Source organism: Crotalus tigris, unplaced genomic scaffold (assembly GCF_016545835.1).
Source record: "Crotalus tigris isolate CLP2741 ecotype Arizona unplaced genomic scaffold, ASM1654583v1 scf7180000018122.1127207, whole genome shotgun sequence".
Lineage (NCBI taxonomy): Eukaryota > Metazoa > Chordata > Lepidosauria > Squamata > Viperidae > Crotalus > Crotalus tigris.
This window is the reverse complement of record NW_024096835.1, coordinates 1,011,430-1,033,702: the sequence shown is the minus strand read 5'-3', so window position 1 is coordinate 1,033,702 and position 22,273 is coordinate 1,011,430. Positions and strand designations below refer to the sequence as shown.

General features: G+C 43.7%; 2 protein-coding genes across 5 annotated transcripts in view; one reads left to right on the top strand and one right to left on the bottom strand.

Moving 5' to 3' along the window:
- The window catches only part of CCDC66 (coiled-coil domain containing 66), a 36,193-nt gene extending 29,526 nt beyond the window's left edge, over positions 1 to 6,667 (top strand). For all 4 annotated transcript variants that reach the window (XM_039348145.1, XM_039348146.1, XM_039348144.1 and 1 more), the window contains one exon: positions 6,349 to 6,667. In XM_039348145.1, coding sequence (XP_039204079.1) covers positions 6,349 to 6,435 — 87 coding nt within the window. In that variant the 3' untranslated portion in view covers positions 6,436 to 6,667. The remainder of the gene's footprint in view (positions 1 to 6,348) is intronic.
- The window catches only part of TASOR (transcription activation suppressor), a 71,164-nt gene that overhangs the window by 1,450 nt on the left and 47,441 nt on the right, over positions 1 to 22,273 (bottom strand). The gene's annotated exons all lie outside the window — the stretch shown is intronic.

The window sequence follows — 22,273 nt, the reverse complement described above, 5'->3', positions numbered from 1 at the left end:
ATCTTAATCCTTAAAACAATCCATAAATCCAGTATTGCCTTTTAATCCATTACACAGTTTTAGATTTCTCTTTTAAGTCTAATTCTAGGTTTTTTCCTGTACCAGGCAGGTTTCCATAAACACGCTTCCCTTTCAATCAGTAAGTCTATTTTTATTGCTTGGAATGGCCTTTGAAAAAATACAAGTCCCATCCTCTGCATCAGGCGTCTGTTTTTCTCCTCTTTAACATATCGTTGCTTTGTAGTTTCAAATCTCAATCTTTGCTTCTTCTGTTCCTCAAAGTTACAGATGAAAGGTTTGTAGGGTAAAATAAGCTCCTCTTTTATCTCAGTTGATTCCTCTTCTAATATAATTTGGTTTGTAAAATAGTCAAGTGTAGTCTGGTCATCCGTTTGAATGTTTGAAATGAAATTTCTAGATCTTAGTTCTGAAGTAGATTCTTTTAATATGGTACAAATTTCTGTAGTGGCCTCATGTATCTTTTCCAGTATACGCTTATTGTTTAATTGTGAATGCAAATTCTCCATTTTGATAGTAGTTAATAATAGTTTTTTGTTTTGTTTGTTTGTGGAGGCTGTATTTGATAAGAGTTAATCTATATCCACCCCTACAATTCCCACAGCTCAGCTTATCTTTTTCCAAAAATAATTTGAAGGTCAGGTCTGGTTTAACTTCAAAAAAATAACCAGAAGATGCAATATTAAATTTTCGCCACTAGATGTCCTCAGTAAGTTAAGAAAGAGTCTTTTCCAGACAGCATTGCTTTGTTTCTATCTTTAAAAATATAGTGTGAAAGAAGAAATAATCTTCCAACACCAGGTGATAGTACAGTTCTTAGCAGAACAAAAAAGAGAGAGATTTCTGTATCCCAAAAAATATGAAAGTAAATTTTAATCTTATAAAACGCTTTCTTTCCCAAAAATATAAAAGCTGCTTTCTCTAGCCAGGGAAATAATTCCAACAAGGCTCTTACAGGCAAAAAAACAAAGTCAAGTAGAGAGAGTAACAAGGAAAAAATCTCCCCGGATTCACCACGGGGGCTCTTAAAGCTTAGATGTTCTTGACTTGCGGTTTGAAGCAGCAGGATGATTGGCCATTTTACTGGCCGATCTTCTCTGTAGGCCCTCAGAGATCGCCCGGACAGCTGGAGGAGCCGCCGTTCCTCCGCAGCCGAGCCAAAGCCTCTTCGACGGAAGTTGCACTCTCCAGGGCAACTTTCGACCCATATAAGAGTCGACCAGCGGAGGGAAGGTTAGCCGCCGAGGAGACGAGTCTCTCCATATGACTAGAGTCGCCACAAACCAGAACCAGAAGTGATTAGAAAACATTTTTGCACTACATACTTACAAATATAATCCTAAAACTATGCAGTGTCCTTGTCCCAAAAACTGGTAGAAATTCCTTCTACAAATTTCCTTTCCTTCTTGTTATGAGTTAGTCTTCTTGAATAAAAAAGAAATTATAAATATGTTCATCTTTAGCTCTCCCAGTTTTGCATTAGCCACTATCCTCTTGCCTCTCTTGTTGATTAATATAGTGGTCAGGTCCTAGGAAAACATTCCAATCTTTCTGACATTTTGTAGGAATAGAACTATAGTAATGTCTTCCACTTCTAAAAGTTCTTGTATTACATGTTTTAATTTCAAATTATCAACATCAATATAACAGTATATATTCAACACTTTATGCTTTCTAAATGTTTAATATATGAAGTAATTTCCATTTTAAACATTGTTTCTGTTCTTTAATATTGAAGAATATTTGTATAATAAAGTCAATTGCAACAAAAATGTTTTTATTGTATAATAATGTTCAAAATGATACATTATATGTTCCTTCATTTAGGAGAATATCACTGTTCTTACTATTATTGTTCATTGCAGTCAGCCAGATGTTTAAACTGGATGTGGCCTTTTTATCCACTTATCAAGTCCTTCCCAAGGACCTTGGATAGGCAGATGTTCTTTTTTGACGTGTTAATGGTATTGCCAGGTCTTGTCGTCTGCTTTGCCTGCTATTTTTTTAATGTACCAGACATATAATACTTTGCCTTGCCATGTCTCTTCTATTCTTCATTTGGTCTTTCTTGTAGGCCAGTTAGGTCTCTCCAGTATGCAGTAGGCAGACTTCATGATGTGCTAGGTTCAATGCATCTTCTTCACTGTCCTTCAGATATTCTTCCAATGTTATTATTATTATATTTTAATTAATAACTAGCATTAATCTTTTTTAAAAGCCTTTTGAAAATGAGTTTCCATTACTCTTCTAATAAATATAACTCCCTTTAGCCAGCTGTAACTTGCAGTGCCTTTCAGAATACCCATTTATGATGGCAAGTAAAAATGTTATTGGCAAGTGGAAATGTTATTCATTTCCACTTACCATCATAAATCCAGAGCAGAAGGCAGCAACTAATACATTTGAAGCTGCTTGTTATGTACACTTTCCAGAATGGTGTAGATCCGTGGTGGCGAACCTATGCACGTGTGCCACAGGTGACACTCAGAGCCCTCTCTGTGGGCACTCACGCCATCGTCTCAGTCCTAGGCCTTCAGCTGGGTTTATAAAACCTTTTCGCTTTAGGCCTCTACCGCCATGTGCAAAAAAAAGGTTCACTCAATCAATCAATTTCAACTTCTCGCGGGGAAAAAAAAGATCTTGCAAAGTTGGAATTGATTGATTGAACTTTTTAGTCCCATCCAGTCTGCCTTCACTGCTGCAGCCATGTCCACCAATTGGCCATGCCCATCCAATGGGCCACACCCACCCAATGGGCCATGCCCACCCGGCACCAGACGATACGTAAATGGGTTTTGGGTTGCAATTTGGGCACTCGGTCTCCAAAAGGTTCGCCGTCACTGGTGTAGATCATTTATTATTTCAGATGTTTTAGTTTCCTGTATTCATTAGAAGCTTGGCAGAAATAGTCCTAGTTGCTGTTTTGGTGATTTTACCATCCAGTTGTTGTTTTAGCTGTTTGATGGCATCCACTCATTAAAGCTGCTCAGGCTTTTCATGTTGAAAAAAGTTTGAAGAAACAAATCATATATTTATGTTCAGGTTTCCATTACCTATTCCTATTTCTATTGTTTCACCTCTATATTTATAAATCATAGTATAGAAAAAATAGACTTGGCTACTAATCTTAACCTAGTTGTTTTTTGCATTGCTTACCTCAAAAAGAAATAAGGGGATGGATGGATGGATGGAGTTTTATATCCTCTTTAATACTTCTATATTTTTGTCCATACCATTTAGCAGCATAACCATTCTAGTTATTTATTTCTTAACTATAAATAGTCTTATTATTCTGTCTTAAGTATTTATGTTACTATTGTTCATGTATCTGGGAAAGATAAATTCCAAATGTGGCTAATGGAAATGTTCTACAATGGTAAAAGATAAAGTGTATTCATTGAGTCTATTCCTTTTTTCAGTGTAGGAAAATCAATTAAAGCATTCCTGACAGATGATAGTCCAGTCTTTGTTTCAGCTCATCTCACAAAGAGGAATGTACCAGCTCATAGTTGGTTCTAACTACTGTGGCCATTAGATTATTTTCTAACATTCATTGAGAATTTAAATCTTTAATTCTGTGCCTTGCATGCTAGGATGATTGGGGACAGGGTTTGACCTTCTTTATGGCATCCTTTCAGTTATTTGATGTGCTACCATGTCCCACCTCAAGGCTAAACACATCCAGCTCTTTCAGTCATAGGAATATTTTCAACAATGAATACCTTCCACATTCTTTGAACCAGTTTGCACTTTGGAAGTTTAATTTTTGCTGGCGGCAACTAAAATTGCATTTGTTTTTGTTGCAACCATATTACATTGTTGATTCTTAATCTGGTTGGAATCAACTATGATTCTAAATTAGATTCTAAGTTCAGACATCCTAATGCCAAGGTGAGGAAATTCCAGATGTTTGTAACTTGGGAAAGTTACACAAATTTCCAAAGTGAGTAGTTTTTCATGTGTTTCTATTTAATTTCATTCTTCTCTTCCCCTTTTTTTAATACAGCTGGAAATTGGATAATCCCTCCAACTCTTCATGCAGAACATTATGTAAAAATGGTAAATAGTGTTGCATCCTAATCAACTTCTTCTCTGAACTGATTATGAACCACTAATTATTACTGTCAGTGATTTTTGAATAAGCTGCATATTCTTTGAACACGTATTTTCAGTCTGTGTTTTCATTAAGTAACTAATACCCTGATTTCTTTTTCTTGAACATACCTAAAGAATCTTTTTGTCACTCTTGGTACAACCCAAACTCATTAGTGTTCGCCTTTCTTATACATCTGTACAGTTAGAAGTAACAAGTCTCTTATTTTGTAACCTCCGACTTTTTCCCATTGTCTGATGTTTTCAGATCTTCATAAACTTTTTTGTTAACCTAGTTTGGCCTCCATTTTTTCTTCACTGAATTTACTTGCAGTTGGGTTTTAAGAATTTTTTTTTAGGAACTCAGACCAGTTTGTAACAGATGCAAAATTGGGAGAGCTAAAGGTGGAGAATATATCTATAGTTTCTTTTTTTATTCAAGATCAACTCTTAACGAGATGGAAAGAAAAATTATGAAAACAATCCTCTATCTGCCACTTGAGATGACCATTTCATTTTGCCTAACCATTCTTTATTATTAAATTAATGTCATCTTTCTTACTTCTTTGGAACTGTCTAGTTGATGTGTTTTAAAACTTAGCAATAGTCTAACTTTGAAATATCTACATTTGTAATAGCTGCATTCACATAACACATCAAGCCATGGTCCCATCCTAATCTGTAATTGAACTCTTAACTTAATTGTTGAATATCCATATCCATTGCAAAAAGTGTATCAGGAAAAGATGGAAAAATCCAATTAGTCTTAAAGAAGAAAGGATTCATGACCAACTTCTAGACTTATATTTGTATCATCTTATTGGAAGATATTACCAATCAGGGGATCCAGTTGTAGGTAGTCTACATCTGTCCATTTCTTTAGAAGTCATCTGCTTAAAGGCCTCCCAGATAACCTTGCAAGATATGTTCGTCACTCTCTATGGGACCTGTCCAGCTGGGATCAAATTCTGAGCAGATTTAAATGATTTTATCTTCCAGATGTCTACAAAATTCCTCATAGCCTCCCTGTTCTTCCTAGTTATGTTCACTCAATGGGATCTTTAAAAGGACTGCTGGGTACAATTCTGCAGATGTAGTAACAAGTTTTTCACTGTGCTCATCAACATTTAGGCTGAAGCTTGAGCTCTTCCTGATTGGTGTGATTAATTTTCCACCAGCATCTTTCTGGGTGTTTCCTCTGCTGCTTCATTACCCAGAGCTCTCTGTTCAGCAAGGAGTTCCCTTGGAGAGCTGGGAGAGTCCACTTAGCACAATCTTGTCCAAGACCACTACTGCCCTTTTTCCCCAGTGAGCAACAGAAATCTTAGCTGGACTGCCCATTAGAGCTTTGGGAAGATCTTCAATCACCCGTTGAAAATCAAGTAATTCTTCAGATACATAGAGAAAACGGATCAAATGGGATTTATTTGTGGAAGTTGGTAGCACCAGTCAGTTCCAAAGCAATCAGAGCATGATCCAACTATGACAAGGACAGGTGTTAAAACCCTTAGTCTTGGATCATCTGCTGAGGAAATCAATAGATTTCAACAAACCAGGTAGGGATGCTGTTATAGTAGAGAAGTCCCAACCTGTCTCTAGAGCTCAACTTAACATTAACAAGGCGTTATATAGTTATCTGCAAGATAGTGCTCCTAAATGCTGTATCCTGAATGACAACAGCTATTCCACCTGAAATCCAGATGTTCATTATCTCAGAGAGATAAATTATCTGCCTTTCATTTAGGCCAGGCATGTCAAACTGCTGGCCCACAGGCCAGATACATCACACCGAAACCATGTCCACCCCATTGCCGGCAATGGGGAAAAAGTCCCGATATGTTGTGCGACGTCACGTGACATGAGTTCGACATGCCTGATTTAGGCTCTATAATTAAATGTGCAGTGAGAAGGGATCTCGATCAAGTTGTTTTGTTATATTAAATATTTGTACAGAAATATGCAACCTACTTTGTTAGGGGTATCAAGAGATAATTAGACATAGGTGTAATTTTATCTTCCAGGAAAAGCACCTGATCTTTAAATTTCATTGCCAACGTTTTCTACATGAGTGAAGAAGCAAATATTTTAAAATTGTTTAGCGTAAACAGAATATAATTGATAACTCTTTTCTAGGGTAACTTTATTATTACAGGTATCTACTGTAGGTCGGGTGTAGATTTATCATTGTTGTTTAAAATTGTTCAGTGTTTGTAAAAGCATATTCATTTATCTTTCCAGGGGCTCCTTCAGAAGCAGAAAGAACTGGAGACATGCTTTATTCCAAGTCGTATGACTCAAGAAGAAAACTTTATTTTACCGCTTTAAGAATTTCAGCTATGATGAATGGATGTTTTGCTGTGTTGGCACTTTATACTGTAATTATGAACCAAGTTTGTAGAATATGGGCTTTTGTATATTTAGGATAAACTTTCAGTAATGAATTTTATTTCACATGAAACTGTATGATAATGTGATCTGTTTACACAGTATTTGTATCACTAATTTAAATTGTATGTGAGTATTTAGCATGAAAAATAAAATACTTGAATTTTCAATACCCATGGCTACTGTGTTGCATTTTAATGTAAACAGCAATTCAGATACATAACCCATGTTTAAAAGCTGTTCCTATAAAAAAATTACTTAAATAATTTTAAACATACAGCAGTTTTGCATTTATAGGGAATTAATAAGCAAGAGCATAAAGAACTCCCAGAGTGTGATCTATATGCACAGAACCATAATGAATGCCAAGTAATTATTTTACATTAAAATGTTAAGACCACTTTATAAATATTTTACATGTGCCATGCTTTATACATTTTTAAAATGAGTTCTGAAACATGATTCTACAAACAGAAATCACAACTCAATTTTAATTAAAATGGGTTCTACTAAAAGTAATCTCAGAATTTAGAAAACGTGCCCAATAATGCCAGTAATTAGAACATGCTGTTGAGTATTTGCAAAGTTTAGAAGATAATCCTATCTTCCACTGTAATACTAGGTTTTTGGTTTTTAGTTTTTTAGACAGTAAAAGGATTAGATTTTCTAATTTGATTATTTCAGCTGTTTGCCAAACTATTCATTTTGATTATGATGATATAAATATCAAAATTGCCTCATTTTAAAAAGGACAAAAATTATGTCCATTATTATCTTGTTTCCTGCTATAATTGTGGTTTGTTGGATCCTGCTGTATTAGCATGTGTATGTATGTTCCTGATGTATGATATTATAGATAATGTAAGATAAACCACCATTTAATACAAACCAATTTACTGTGTTTACTCCTGGGTTATCACATGCAATAAGATTGTGCACGGTCTGACAGGTTATGTGTGTAGAGAGAGGAGAAACCCAGTGAGAGCTTGACCCAGAGCCAGAGAAGTTAAGGCTTGTGGTTTGTAGTGGTAGAAAGCAACATGGACTCCATCAGCGTAATGGGAGGAAGTTTCGTAGTATTTCGTCTTGAATGAGACAAACTACCTCTCCTGGTGTCTGAAAATGGAGATGTAACTCTGAAGGGAGTAGTTGTGGATGATAGTTACTGATCCACCTGCAGTCCTGGATAATGGGAACTGGAAAAAGAATGAGAAATCATTGGCCAGCATAATCCTGAGTTTGAAAGATAGCCAACTGATACACGTAAGGGCTCTCCAGTCTGCTAAAGAGTGCTGGAAAGCTTTGCACAGTGTACGTGAGGGAGACTGCGAGCAGCAAAGTAATGCTGACAAGAAAGCTATGTAAGGCCCAACTGAAACCGGGAAAGAGCATGTCTATGCATTTGCAGTCCATGAGAAAGACATTCTTAGAGTTAGAAGAGGAATGACTTTTATTGAGGTACACAAGGTATATGTGGTGCTCAGTTAATTGGACAATTCATGGGACATCCTAATGTCCAGTTTGGAGTCCATGCAAGACAGGGACTTAACCACGAGTTATTTGACTGGCTAGTTGCTGAAGGAGGAAAAGAAAAGGCTGGAAAGGCAGCAGAGAGGAAGTGGTGACAACTCAGACCAGGCCTAGAATTACAACGTCCAAAGATGCCAGCAGGGCAGCTGAGAACACTTGCATGGTGAAATGCTACTTCAAGTGTGGTTCTACAGAGCATCTTTAGAGACGCTGCCCTGAGAGGAGAAACAGAGGAGCAGCAAAACAAGATCATAGAGCTACACAACCAACATTTTTCCTGGCAACTTTCACTGAAGAAAACACTTGGTTGTTGGACAGTGGGGCAAGTCAACATATTGCAAAGGATACATATTTTCAAATCTAAGACCAGCTAAACCAGCGGTTCTCAACCTGTGGGTCGCGACCCCTTTTGGGGTCGAATGACTGTTTCACAGGAGTCACCTAAGACCATCGGAAAACACATATTTCCAATGGTCTTAGGAACCGAGACACCACTCCGCATCCATCTCCGCATGGCCTCCTCCACCATTTGCAGAGAGAGAGAGACAGAGGCACTTTCGCTTCTCTTCTCTCTCTCAGGCGGACTTACCTCCTGCTGGACTCCTGATTGGTCCTGTGCCCTGGTGCCCCACCCTCTGGGAGAAGCGCGGCCAGGGCCTCATGGTCTTGGAGCCGCCCAGGGAAGTCCCAGGATCCCTGTTGGGAGCGGCCCGCTGGAGGCTCCACTGAGCAGGCCAGCTCTCCCACAAGCCGCGGCCCAAGGGAGACCAGCCCCTGCGATCCCCAGCCAGCCTGACCATTGGCCCCGCTGGCCAGAAAGGCGCGCCGGAGTCCAGGCTGCTGGGAAGAAAGGAGATTCAGCAAAGGTAGGAGAGGAGAGCCGCCTCCTGGGGCCCAGTGCTGGCGGCAACTTCCTTGCCATCCTCTTCCTCCTCCCTCCTACTACCCCCAAGGTGGCTCGGGTGGGTGCCGGGGCAAGAAGGGTGCCTGGGGGGAGCAGCTGGGCTCGGGCTGGCAGGCCGCATGGCACCAGCTCCCACTGCGGCTCCATTGATGGACGGAGGACCAGGCCGGGCAGCAGGGGGCGGTGGGGATGGTGGTAGCGGTGGCCGCTGCTGCATCATCGGGGGTCCCAGCCATCCCCACGCTGCCTAGCCTGGTCCTATGACGCCCTCGCTAGAAGTTAGGTACGTACTAGTCTTAGTAGATGACTACACCAGATAAGCTATTAAAGAGCAAAATGGAAGTTCTTCAATAGTTAGGCAATGGGTGAATTTTGTAGAGCGATGATATGCCCATAAAGTATGCCAGCTGCAACAGACAAGGGAACAGAGTTCATATCTGGCAACTTCCAAAAGTGGCTAGGAACTTAGGCATAAGGGATAGGCATACGAATCCATACTCGCCAGCAGAAAATGGGGTGGCTGAATGGAGAAATGGCATATTGCAAACTATGAAAGATTCACAGCTGGCAGATGCAGGAATGAGTAAAACGTACTGGGGGGAAGCCATGAAAACAGCCAATTATCTAGTAAACGGTATGGAGTGTTGCTATAAATGAAACTCTATATTACCTATTGACAGAGTGTCTGTTGTCGTCCATAGAGAAATAATCCAGGAATGCCGGTACACGGTGCAATCATCAAAGGCTTTAATCTTTGACAAAACAAAAGTTAGCACTGGGAGTGGTTTGCTCCCAGTGCCTTACATAGGAAAGCCACACCCTGTATCCCTATTCCCAATTACCAACTAACATCCGTCCCAAGTGCATAAAAGTTCCTGCCTGCCTTGTCCACGACCTCCCCCAGATGCGGCCCCGCATCGCTGGCTTCCAACATGACTGGCAAACTCCTACACGACGACCTCGGCAGCCACCCGGCCCCTGCCAGGCCATTCAGATAAGAACACCCCAACACCACCCCCTAAGCTGTCCAGGCAGGCTTCTGACTCAGCCAAGGGATCCAGGCAGGCCTCTGTTCCTGCTGGTGGTTTTTTTATGGCAGCACCTACTGCTGGTGCTCCGCTGCACCTGCGCGTCAGCGCATGCTCGTGCTGTTTGCTCTCCCCCACTGGCGGCGACGCACAGTGGCTGCTGGAAGAAGATGGCGTCACGACTGCACCATGGTCCATCATCAGCTCACCAGCGTCGGGTTGGGGAAGCCGGAACCGCCCGATCTTCACGACAACTGAGGGGAAAAGACCGGAAGCTATGGTCCCCGGCCCGGACGAGGTGGTCGGTATGACGGTGGTTTTCGGTGGCTGTAGGCTCCCGTGTGCATCACCCCCCCACCTTCGAATGGCAAGCCCCATGGGGCTTGACATGCGGCCCCCTCTACCATGGCTCCTCCTGGAAAAGAAAGGGAGGATGAATATATATTATTGCACCCATCTTTCCCCGGCCTCCCTGGACACTTGCGGTGGAATGCTCGGATTAACCGGGGAGCGTTTATGTCTTCCTCCCCCACCCAGGTTGCTTCTGAGAGGGGGGTAGCCCTTCCACTTAAGGAGATACTGAACCCGCCCACGGCGAATCCGAGAATCCAGAACCTCTTGTACCTCATACTGAGAGTCCATGACCGGTCCTGGAGCCTTAGCCGTGAACGGGGTCCCATGTGCTGGTTTAAGGAGGTTACTGTGGAATACGGGATATACGCTCCCCAGGAACAAGGGCAGTCTCAACCAAATGGTCACTGGATTAATTACTTTGGTTATCTGGAACAGGCCTATATATTTTGGACCCAACTTTTTACAAGGTATCTTTAGTCGAAGGTATTTTGTGGATAAATACATCCAGTCCCCCACCCGAAATGGTTTATGATCTGCCCTCTTTCTGTCCGCCTGTACCTTTACCGCTTCCTCAGCCTTTGCTCATGCTTCCTTAACCCGTCCCCACAAACCTGCTACCTGCGACATCCACGTTTGAGGAGTGTGTGTACTTTCTACCCCTTGTGGCCATATGGGGATAGGAACGAACTCCATTCCATGTACTATCCGGAAGGGGGTAAACCCAGTACTGCTGTGAACCGTATTACTATATGCCACCTCAGCAAATGGTAGGAGATCCACCCAATCCGTTTGCTGATACGTGACATAGCTACGAAGATATCGCTCAACCATCGCATTTGCTCGCTCTGTCACCCCGTTGGTGCTGGGATGGTACGCCAAGCTAAGTCCTTGGGATGATCCCACCAGATGGATGAAATCACGCCAAAATTGGGCAGCGAATTGTACCCCTGATCTGAAATAATCCGTCGGGGTATTCCATGAAGGCGATAAATATGTTGTATAAAAAGTCTTGCTAGACAACGCAACGATAGCAATCCCTTACGTGGGATGAAGTGTGCCTGTTTGGAGAAAAGATCAACCACTATCCAAATCACGTTGTAGTGCCGATTTTCTGGTAGTTCTACCACGAAGTCCATGGCAATCTCTTCCCAGGGTCGGGATGGGTCGGCTACTTTTTGTAAAAGGCCCATTGGCTTCCCCGTTCGGGGCTTTGCACTGGCACATACATGGCACTCTTTTACATACTTTTCTACATCTGATTTCAGTCTTGGCCACCAAAACTGCCGGCACACTAGGTGCAAGGTCTTTAGAAATCCGAAATGGCCGGCCTGTTTGACATCGTGGCACCTCTGGAGAAAGTTTGTCGTAGGCAGTCAGGCACATACATTTTATCACCCTTCCAGGCTATACCATCTCTTTGGGTTAACACCCCTGGATGTCCACGTAACCACTCATCATCCAGCACAGCCGCTCGCATATCAGCAAGCTTGCCACCCCCCCCCCTTCTTGTATGACAACCTTGGTTAGCTCTTGCCGACCAGGAGGCATCAATGCCTGTACCATATCTTCCCTTTTGCTGTGGTACTGTGACATCCGTGACAATGCGTCAGCTAGGAAATTTTTTCCCCCAGGCACATATCTTAATGTGAATTTAAAGCGGGCAAAGTATTGGGCCCACCTGACGTGTTTGGGGGCTAGGCGTCTCGGTGTTTGTAACGCTTCTAAATTTTTATGGTCTGTCCATACTTCAAATGGTACCACCGTCCCCTCTAGGAGGTGTCGCCACATCGTGAGGGCCCATCGAACTGCAAATGCCTCCTCCTAGATGGCCTAACTCCTTTCGGTCGCGGTGAACTTACGGGAGGTATAGGCACAAAGTTGTAACACTCCATTCTCGTTCCTCTGGAGAAATACAGCTCCCACGGCCACATCACTGGCATTGACCTGTACTACGAACGGGATCTCTGGATCCGGATGGCGCAACACGGGTTCCCTGGCAAACAGGGACTTCAGGCTCTCAAAAGCTTTTTGGCAGGTCATGGTCCACTCCAATGGTTGACTGGGACGGGGTTTTCCACCTAAATGCTTTGTTCGTAAAAGTTCTGTTAGAGGGCGAACTACTGTGGCAAAGAAAGGGATGAAATGTCAGTAAAAATTGGCAAACCCCAGGAAACTTTGTAGCTGACGCCTTGTCCTGGGGGCTTGCCACTCCAACACAGCCTGCACTTTGCTAGGATCCATCTCCACCCCGTCCCACCGAAATTCAGTATCCTAGGTAGTCCAATCACTTCTGATGGAATTCGCATTTTGACAATTTTATATACAGGTGAGCGTCAAGTTTACGTAACACCTGCCTGACAAGGCTGATATGCTCTTCCATGGTAATCGTGTAAATCAGAATGTCATCGAGATACACAAGGACCCCTCGGTACAAATATTCATGCAACACTTGATTGATCAGTTGCATGAAGACCGCAGGGGCCCCTTGTAAACCGAAAGGCATGACACAAAATTGGAAACTGCCCAGTGGACAATTGAAAGCTGTTTTCCATTCGTCGCCACATTTGATCCGCACCCTGTAATATGCTTCTCGGAGGTCCAGTTTGGTGAATATTCGGCCTTTTCCCAGCTGCGCTAGCAAATCTTTCATGATTGGGAGAGGATACAGATGTTCGACACACACTGTGTTCAGTCCCCGAAAGTCGACACACAAGCGTAGCGACCCGTCTTTCTTCTCCTTGAAGAGCAGCAACTCGGGAATGGGCTGACTGAATGAATCCTTTTTCCAAATTTTGGTCGATGTATCGCCGTAATTCTGTAAGCTCTTTTGGTGTCATAGCGTACATTCACGGTTTGGGGAGCTTGGCCCCCGGTATGAGCTCAATAGTGCAATCCATCAGTCGGTGAGGGGGCAATTGGTTACACTCCCTTTCACTGAACACCTCTGCTAAGTCAGTGTACTTAGGGAAAGGGTTGTTTCCTCCTCCCTCCTGTGGTTGCACCATTGCCACCTTTACAGGAACCCGATCCCCGGGACATGGGCCTAGCGGGTGGGGTCTGACCTCAAGACGTACCCTGTGATAGCCACCCTCCCACCATATGGTGGGAGTCCATTTATCTGACCAGGCTAGTCCCAATATCATGGTTTCAGTCATGATGGGAGCAACAACGAAACGAAGGACCTCCCAGTGTGTTACCAGTTCCATACGAACTGGCTCGGTAACATGGGTGGCCAGAGCTCCTCCTAACAATGATCTGTTCACTTGCTCAAAGCAGATAGGTTGAGCTAATTTGTGTAACCATATGCCACTTTCTACTGCCACCTCCCTGCTGATCAAACATCGTGTGCACCCAGTATCTATCAGGGCTTGGCACTCCTTCCGCACCTGTTTGCGGGCTTGTTAAGATTATGGGTAGGACAAATGGGCTGATGGGCTCACTTACCATCGGATCGGCTGACACATCATCCAGGCTGTCCTCATCATCTACCGGCCGATACCGTGCCATCCCCGTGGTCTCTGCTGCAGCTGGGGAACCCCGCTGGACCACTGGACTTGGTTGCTGTTTAGCAGCTCTCGACCTTTCCACACTCTTCTTTGGAGGGGTAGCTCCGCTAGCCACCCCAGGACTCCATGGACTAGGTGCTGGGCACTCGGCTGCCTGATGCCCCGGCTGGTTGCACCGAAAGCAATGGAAGGCAGGCCCAACAGAGGGACCATGAGGCCTTGGCGTTCCTGCTGACAGCCCATCCTTCCTCTTGTGGCTTTCCCCCCGGTCGTCATGAGCGACTGGTGTCACCTCCCTCCCTATGGACCTCTTTGAGGCCCATGTCCAGATCTACAACCACTTTGAACCAGTCTCGGAGCCTGTTCGGCATCCCACGGTACATGCAGGCCTGGTGTAGCTCGTAGTCAAGGCCGGCCCAGAAATGATGTACAAGCAAACGTTCCGGCCAGGAGGAACACAACCGGCCTGCTAACCTGCGGAAGTCCCGAACATACTCTATTGCAGGACGTCCTCATTGGGTCAGCGAAAGGAGTTCTGCTTCCGCTCTGTGGAGCCGCGAGGGGTCCTCAAACCGTGCATGCAGGGCATCCCAAAACAAACCCGCATTACCTATCTCCCGGGCATGGTCACTATAAAGATCAGCGGCCCATGCCATTGTCTCCCCCTGCAAAGCAGCTGTGACCGCCACCACCATGGCCCAGTGAGAAGTATATAACTGGGCATACTGGTCTAGATGGCTTATTGCATGACCTAGAAACATAGCCAACTGGTCAGGATTCCCATCGAATGTTATTGGGATGGGAGGGGGCCCCCACAGACCTCCTGGATCCCATGGACTTACGGGCTGGCCAGGTGTGGCACCGGGATGCCCAGGAACAAGACTCTGTGACCCCGAAACTCCCCCTGTAGAAAAGCCCCTGGCGTCTAGCCCTGACACATCAAGCTGTGCCGACCGTGCCTGAGCGGTTGTCCCACCTGACGCAGGGCCAGCAGCCACTGACCTACATGCATGGGGTGGCAGGCGCAGTCTCGGGCTACTCAGCCGAAACCTGGATGATGAGGTGCGTACTGCCAAGCTATCTTCTTGCTGCCACGACCCGGGACCCCAATAGCTGGTTTCACCAAAGTGGTCACGCAATATATCCATCGTGTCCTGGCCTGGAGCTGTGGAGTAACTCCACTCTTCTTCGTCATCCCCCGTGACACGCCTCTCCCTCCACTCCAGATGGGCGGGTTTGGCCCTGGGTGTGAACAGTTGTCCGGTGTTCACATGGGCCACAGCTGGGCTTTGCCACCATTCCTCCTGGGGTTTTGGACCTGTAGCTTCCTCGACCCCAGCCCCAGGATTCGAGGACCGTACCACCTTTGGTCTCACCACCGGTTGCTCTGTTTCATGTTCCAGCATCGGAGCAGGCTCTGCTACCTCTCCAGGCCCCGCTTCCCCCAATCCCTGGGGAGCGTCTTGAGTACCCTCCACCATTTCCTCCACACAACAGCAGGGGAGAGTATACAGGAAAGTAACGGAGTGCTAACTTACTGACAGAGTGTCCGTGGTCGTCCGTAGAGAAATAATCCAGGAACGCCGGTACACGGTGCAATCATCAAAGGCTTTAATCTTTGACAAAACAAAAGTTAGCACTGGGAGTGGTTTGCTCCCAGTGCCTTACATAGAAATGCCACACCCCGTATCCCCACCCCCAATTACCAACTAACATCCATCCCAAGTGCATAAAAGTTCCTCCCCCGCCTTGTCTACGACCTCCCCCGGATGCGGCCCCACCTCGCTGGCTTCCAACATGACTGGCAAACTCCTGCGTGACGACCTCGGCAGCCACCCGGCCCCTGCCAGGCCGTTCAGGTAAGAACACCCCAACACCACCCCCTAAGCTGTGCAGGCAGGCTTCCGACTCAGCCAAGGGATCCAGGCAGGCCTCCGTTCCTGCGGTGGTGTCTCTATGGCAGCGCCTACTGCTGGTGCTCCGCTGCGCCTGCGCATCAGCGCATGCTTGTGCTGTTTGTTCTCCCCCACCGGCGGCGACGCGCAGTGGCTGCTGGAAGAAGATGGCGTCGCGACTGCACCATGGTCCATAATCGGCTCGCCAGCGACGGGTTGGGGAAGCCGGAACCACCCAATCTTCGCGACGACTGAAGGGAAAAGCCCGGAAGCTATGGTCCCCAGTCCGGAGGTGGTTGGTATGATGGCGGTTCTCGGCGGCTGTAAGTTCCGGTGTGCATCACCCCCTCACACCTTCGAATGGCAAGCCCCGTGGGGCTTGACACCTATTATATGGAAGGAAACCTTCACTGGCTCACCTAAGAACATTTGGCAGTTATGCCTGGGTGCATATTCCTAAAAGCACCAGAAGGAAAGGACAGAAAAAGGCCAGGAAACTTAGGTTTGTTGGATATGAGCCATGTTCCAAAGAATATAGATTTACAGATGGAACAAAGGAGGTTATGATCTCAAGTTCTACTAGTTTTGCAGAACAAAACAATTGGGATAGGGTATGTCTAGTTTAATGAAGAGAACACCAAGATGTTCATGCCATCACATAGCACTAGTTCTCAGGAAGGAGAGGCTACACATAGTCCAATGAAGGGAGGACAGGATAGCAGGTCAGAAATAATAGGAATAGGATAGACCTTAAGTAAAGAGAAGTAACAGAAACACAGGAACAGATGTTGCCAAGGAGGTCTGAACGTAGCAATAAGGACGTACCTCCTGATCGATTCTCAACAAGTGGGGTTAGAGCGTATAGTGTAAGGTATGAACCCGGTAATTACCAAGAGATGTTATCATTGCCTACAGTAGAACAGGATAAATGGAAGGAGGCTATGGAAAAAGAAATTGAGTCTATGAATGTGCATCAGGTGTGTTTACCCTTATGAAATTACCAAAGTGATAAAAAAGAATATTCAGATATTTGAAAGGCACAAGGGACCTAGGACTAAGGATAAGGCCATCTGATACCCTATCATTACAATGCTATGTAGAAAGTGAATGGGCAAATGATATGCATAACAGAAATTCAAATACAGGGTTTGTGATATTGTTTCCTGGCACCATAATTGGATGGAAATCCAGAAAACAATCTTCAGTAGCACTATCAACTGCTGAAGCTATATAGCATTGTCTGAAACGTGTTCCAAATTAACCTGGTATGTCCAATTACTAAGAGATGTACATACTGTTGTGAAAGAAGCTGTGCCAATATTTGAGGACAATATTGCACGTATAAAGATGGCAACGGGAGAACGTATTGAAAGCAGAAGCAAACATGTAGACATAAAATATTGTAACATCAGGGAGGCTGCAAAGGATAAGTTGATAAAGTTACAGCATTGTTCCACTGACAATATAGCTGATATATTGACTAAGCCTTTAAATAATAATAAAGTTGGAAAGGACTTTGGAGGTCATCTAGTCCAATCCCCTGCTTAGGCAGGAAACCCTATACCATTTCAAACAAATGGCTGTCCAGTCTCTTCTTAAAAACTTCCAATGTTGGAGCATTGACCGCTTCTGCAGGCAGGTTGTTCCACTGGTTAATTATTCTGTCACGAAGTTTCTTAGTTCTAGGTTGCTTCTCTCTTTGGTTAGTTTCCATCTGATGCTTCTTGTCCTGCCTTCAGGTGCTTTGGAAAATAGCTTGACTCCCTCTTCTTTGTGGCAGCCCAAGATATTGGAACACTGCTATCATGTCATCCCTTGTCCTTCTCTTCATTAAACTAGACATACCCAATTCCAGCAACCGTTCCTTATATGTTTTAGCCTGCAGCCCCCTGATCATCTTTGTTGCTCTTCTCTGTACTCTTTTTAGAATCTCAACATATTTTTTACATCGTGGTAACCAAAACTGGATGCAGTATTCCAAGTGTGGCCTTCCCAAGGCATTGTAAAGTGGTATTAACACTTCACGTTATCTTGATTCTATCCCTCTGTTAATGCAGCCTAGCACTGTGTTGGCCTTTTTGACAGCTGCAGCACACTGCTGGCTCATATTTAGGTGATTGTCCACTAGGACTCCAAGATCCCTCTCAGTTACTACTATTGAACGAGGTACCACCTATGCTATACCCGTATATTTGGTTTTTCTTGCCTAAATATAGAACCTTACTTTTTTCACCATTGAATTTCATTTTGTTAGATAGCGCCCAGTGTTCAAGTCTGTCCAGATCATCCTGTATCTTAAGCCTATCTTCTGGAGTGTTGGCTATTTCTGCCAGCTTGGTGTCGTCTGCAAATTTGATGAGTTCCCCACCTATCCCCTTGTTCAAATCATTGATGAAGATGTTGAAGAGCACTGGCCCTAGAACAGAGCCCTGGGGCACCTCACTACACACTTCCCTCCATGTAGATGCGGTTCCATTGAGGACCACATGCTAAGTACAGCCGGTCAGCCAGCTACGAATCCATCTGGTGGTGATGCTGTCTAACACACATTTTTCTATCTTATCAAGTGGTAAGCTGTGATCTACTTTATCAAATGCCTTACTGAAGTCCAAGTAAATTATATCCACAGCATTCCTCTGGTCCGCCAATTTTGTCACTTGGTCAAAGAATGCAGTAAGTTTTGTCTGGCATGATCTATTTTGTCAAACCCATGTTGGCTTTTAGTAATGACTTTGTTTGCCTCTAGATGTTCGCTGATTCGTTTATCTTTTCCAGAATCTTCCCAGGTATTGACGTCAGGCAAGCATCAAGAGTATGTATGTATTTGGGTTAACAGCTGTTTAACTTTAAATGGGAGGCGTGTCAAGGTAACAATTTAAAACCTAACTAGGTTGTGTAATGTAAGATGTAATTATGGGAATGACTCAGCAGGGTCTGTGTCTCTTTAAGAGCCTTTGTATAAAAGGGAAGTTTCCACTGAGGTGTTCTTTCTCTTCTGTTTCCTGCTATAATTGTGGTTTGTTGGATCCTGCTGTATTAGCACGTGTATGTATTTTATTCCTAGTATATGATATTGTAAGTTAAACCACCATTTAATACAAACCACTTTTTACTGTGTTTGCTTCTGGGTTATCTCGTTCAGTAAAATTGTGCATGCTCTGACATAGCCCACTGCATAAGCACAATGCACCAATGAGTGAATATGGTACATAGCTGAAATATTAATCTCCTTTATGGTTAAACTGTTGAAACGGAATACAATTATAGCTAACTGTCCCCAAAATTATTTCAGAATTATATATACTAATTTTTCTTCCATCTTGATCTGAAAAAACAGATTCTTATAGGATTATATAGGGCGACTTTTAATTATTTCTACCATGTTTCCCCGAAAATAAGACCAGGTCTTACATTTTTTTTGCTTCCAAAAAAGGCAGTAGATCTTATTTTTGGGGGATGTCTTACCATTTACCTCAGCACCATCACAGCTAGGTCTCCCATGCCCCAACATGTCACACTGCTGCCAGACATTTGCGGCCACTCGTGGCAGGTCGCATGGTGCGTTGTGCCAGTGCCGCTGCTCACAGTAGCCTGCGTGGCACATCTTATTGATGCCATTTGCAGAAGGCCATGTGGCACGCCGCGTTGCACTGTGTCGAGCAGTAGAACCAGTACAACACACCATATGACGTCCTGCCACAAGCGGCAGTATCAGCACAACATGCCGCTTCCTGCCACGAGCAGTGGCACCAGTGTGATATGCCATATGGCATCCTGCTGCAAATGGCCTAAGTCAGGCGGCAGCGCAACAAGTGTCAGGGCATGGGAGGCCTGGCTGCAGCAGTGCTGAGATAGCGGGTGCTTGGCACATGGGGCAGTTCCACACCCCCCACCCTAGCTTAATTTTTACACTTGTGTCTCGCCCCACCTCATACAACCAGACAGTAGGACGCAATGAGCGGGGTTTTAACTAGGGCTTATTTGGGGGGGGTAGGGCTTATATTAGGCGCACACATAAATATCAAGCTAGTGCTTATTTTCGGGATAGGACTTAATTTCGGGGAAACATGGTAAATGCAAATAATTTAAGATATATATATAACAATACAATAGTGTTCAACCAATTAATACTTTTTTGCCTAAATAAAAACTGATAATGTGTATTTTATCTCTACTTTTTGCAATGAATATTTATTGTAGAATAGAATTCATGGCAAGTTGCTTCCATTAATTCCTTCTCTTAAACATTAATTCCCAATTAAAATCATGGCTTAGTATTTAATCTGAATCAAACATTAAAATGACTGATACACCAATTACAAGTATCACATACATGAAAATTTAAATACTCAATTCTGCAATCTTTCAAGATACATATCAGACTTCCTGACAGCAGCCTCTTATTTGGAAGAAGAAAACTAACCTTGTTTTCATCTTACCAGCATCAATCTTTCACAACCCTTGAAAGTCACTAGAGGGGCAGGACTAAACCTTCCACCTTCCATCACACACACAACAAAAACAAACCTCAAAACCATCCCAATATGAACCAAGGGATTGAGCACTTTAAGACATATTGAGTCCACATAATAGACATAACAAAGTACAAACAGTTCCTGGATTATGAAAAAGTTCCATTCCCTAAATCTGTCTCTAACTCAAAATTTCTATTTAAGTTGGAACTTGTATTGCCTATTAATGGAGGACAGCATCATCCTTCAAACTGAGCAATGCTTTCAGAAACCACTGAAAACAAGCTGTATATCAAAAACATAGATTCAGCACCTTGTTGGCTTGAAGAACACCATTTGACATTTTTAATAAGAGGCTGTCTGTCTGTCTGTCTGTTAAGGGGTTATCCTTAAGTTGGACATTCTTAACATAGAAATTGCCTGTATATTGCCAATGTCTAACGCAGGGGTGTCAAACTCAATTTCATTGAGGGCTGCATCAGCATTGCTGTTGCCCTCGGGGGGGGCAGGTGGGTGTGGCCAGGGTGGGTGCAGCCTACTGAGTGGGCGTGGGTGTGGCCTACTGGGTGAGCATGGCCAGCTCATTCGCGTCAAGGGTGTCTGTGGGGGCCTGGGCAGAAGTGGGACAGATCTGAGGGTCTCTGGCAGAAACGGGTGGGACCGGGGCAAGCGCCAAGGCATAGTCCATTTCTTCATTCCTCATAAAGGGTGACATCTCCCCAGCATGCACCCAAGGGGCGGGGCCAATGCAGCAGGGGCTGGTTCCTCGCTGTTTCTAGACAGCCTTGTAGAGCTAAGACTGAATGCATTTCAGCATAGATGGCCACCACAAAATTGTACATTGGCTCCTGGCTGGCCAGGGCCAAGGCAGCGGGGGCCATTCCCTGTTTCCAGGATGACTTCATGGGCCACATGAAACCACTTCACGGGCCGCATCCGGCCCCCAGGTCTTGTGTTTGACATGTCTAGTCTAAGGACTACCTTGTAGTTGTTTATAAATTTGATCTAAAAAGGACTAAAATAAAATAAACCCACTCTTGATTCAGAAATTGAGAAACAATAAGATTTTTCCATAAGGTTTTCTTTAGATGGCTTGCAGCTTGCATTCAAGGATTTTATTTTCAGAAAGCCAGTTTGGTCTAGTCAGGTTTGGACAACAAGCCTCTCGATCAATTCCTATCACAATAAAATGGATCAACACTAAGTTGATCTAAAAAAGAATGGACCCTCTTCCACTTGCGTGAAAACACTAGGAATAAAACAAATTCTGTAGAACTAGTCTTTCAGTTTACTTTACAAACCTGCATTTTCAGGTGGAACTATTTCTAGGTAACTCAGATACTGAAACGCAAATGCTAAATACAAATTTAAAAATCAGTCATTTGGACAGAGTTCAAAATCTGTAAACAAAAGTTTTAATACGGAATACTTCATTTTAACTATAGCCAACGGAGAAAAAATATCTGGTATTCAGAAGCTACTGGTATTTCAGCATACTTTCACAGCAATATTGCATGTATACATTCCTTCTTTAAATTTAAATTTAAAGGATTAAAAAATCCTTAGATTTTAACTAGCCCATCTTTGATTGATCACATGCCATCAGTGTTGACTCCTAGCAACCACATAGAGCTTCATCTAATACTTAAGTCTTCAAAGAGCAGGATCGATGTATCTTTTTGATATATCTGGTTATTTTATGACTTTTCACAGAATATTCTCCAGATATGTTCAATTTTATCTTCTGTAACTACCCCTTCATTAGAATGTCAATTTAATACTTTGCCTCTGTTCCTCTAAATACATTTTACAACTTAGATTCCCAAACTATTCCCAATATATTTTTGTTATTCTTCTTAAATGTATTCTTTCCATTGTTTAAAATTCAGACTGCTAGTCTTTTTAGCTTGCCCACTACATTTTCCAATATTACTTTATAAATAATTCCATTTCCTTCCTCATCTTGTATCCAAAACCATATATTCAACCATTATTATTATTATCCCTCCGTTTAAGGCTTGGGTCCCCTAACTTATCTGCCCCACCGTAAAATGAAATAGAACAGTTGACATGCTGCAGAACATTAATT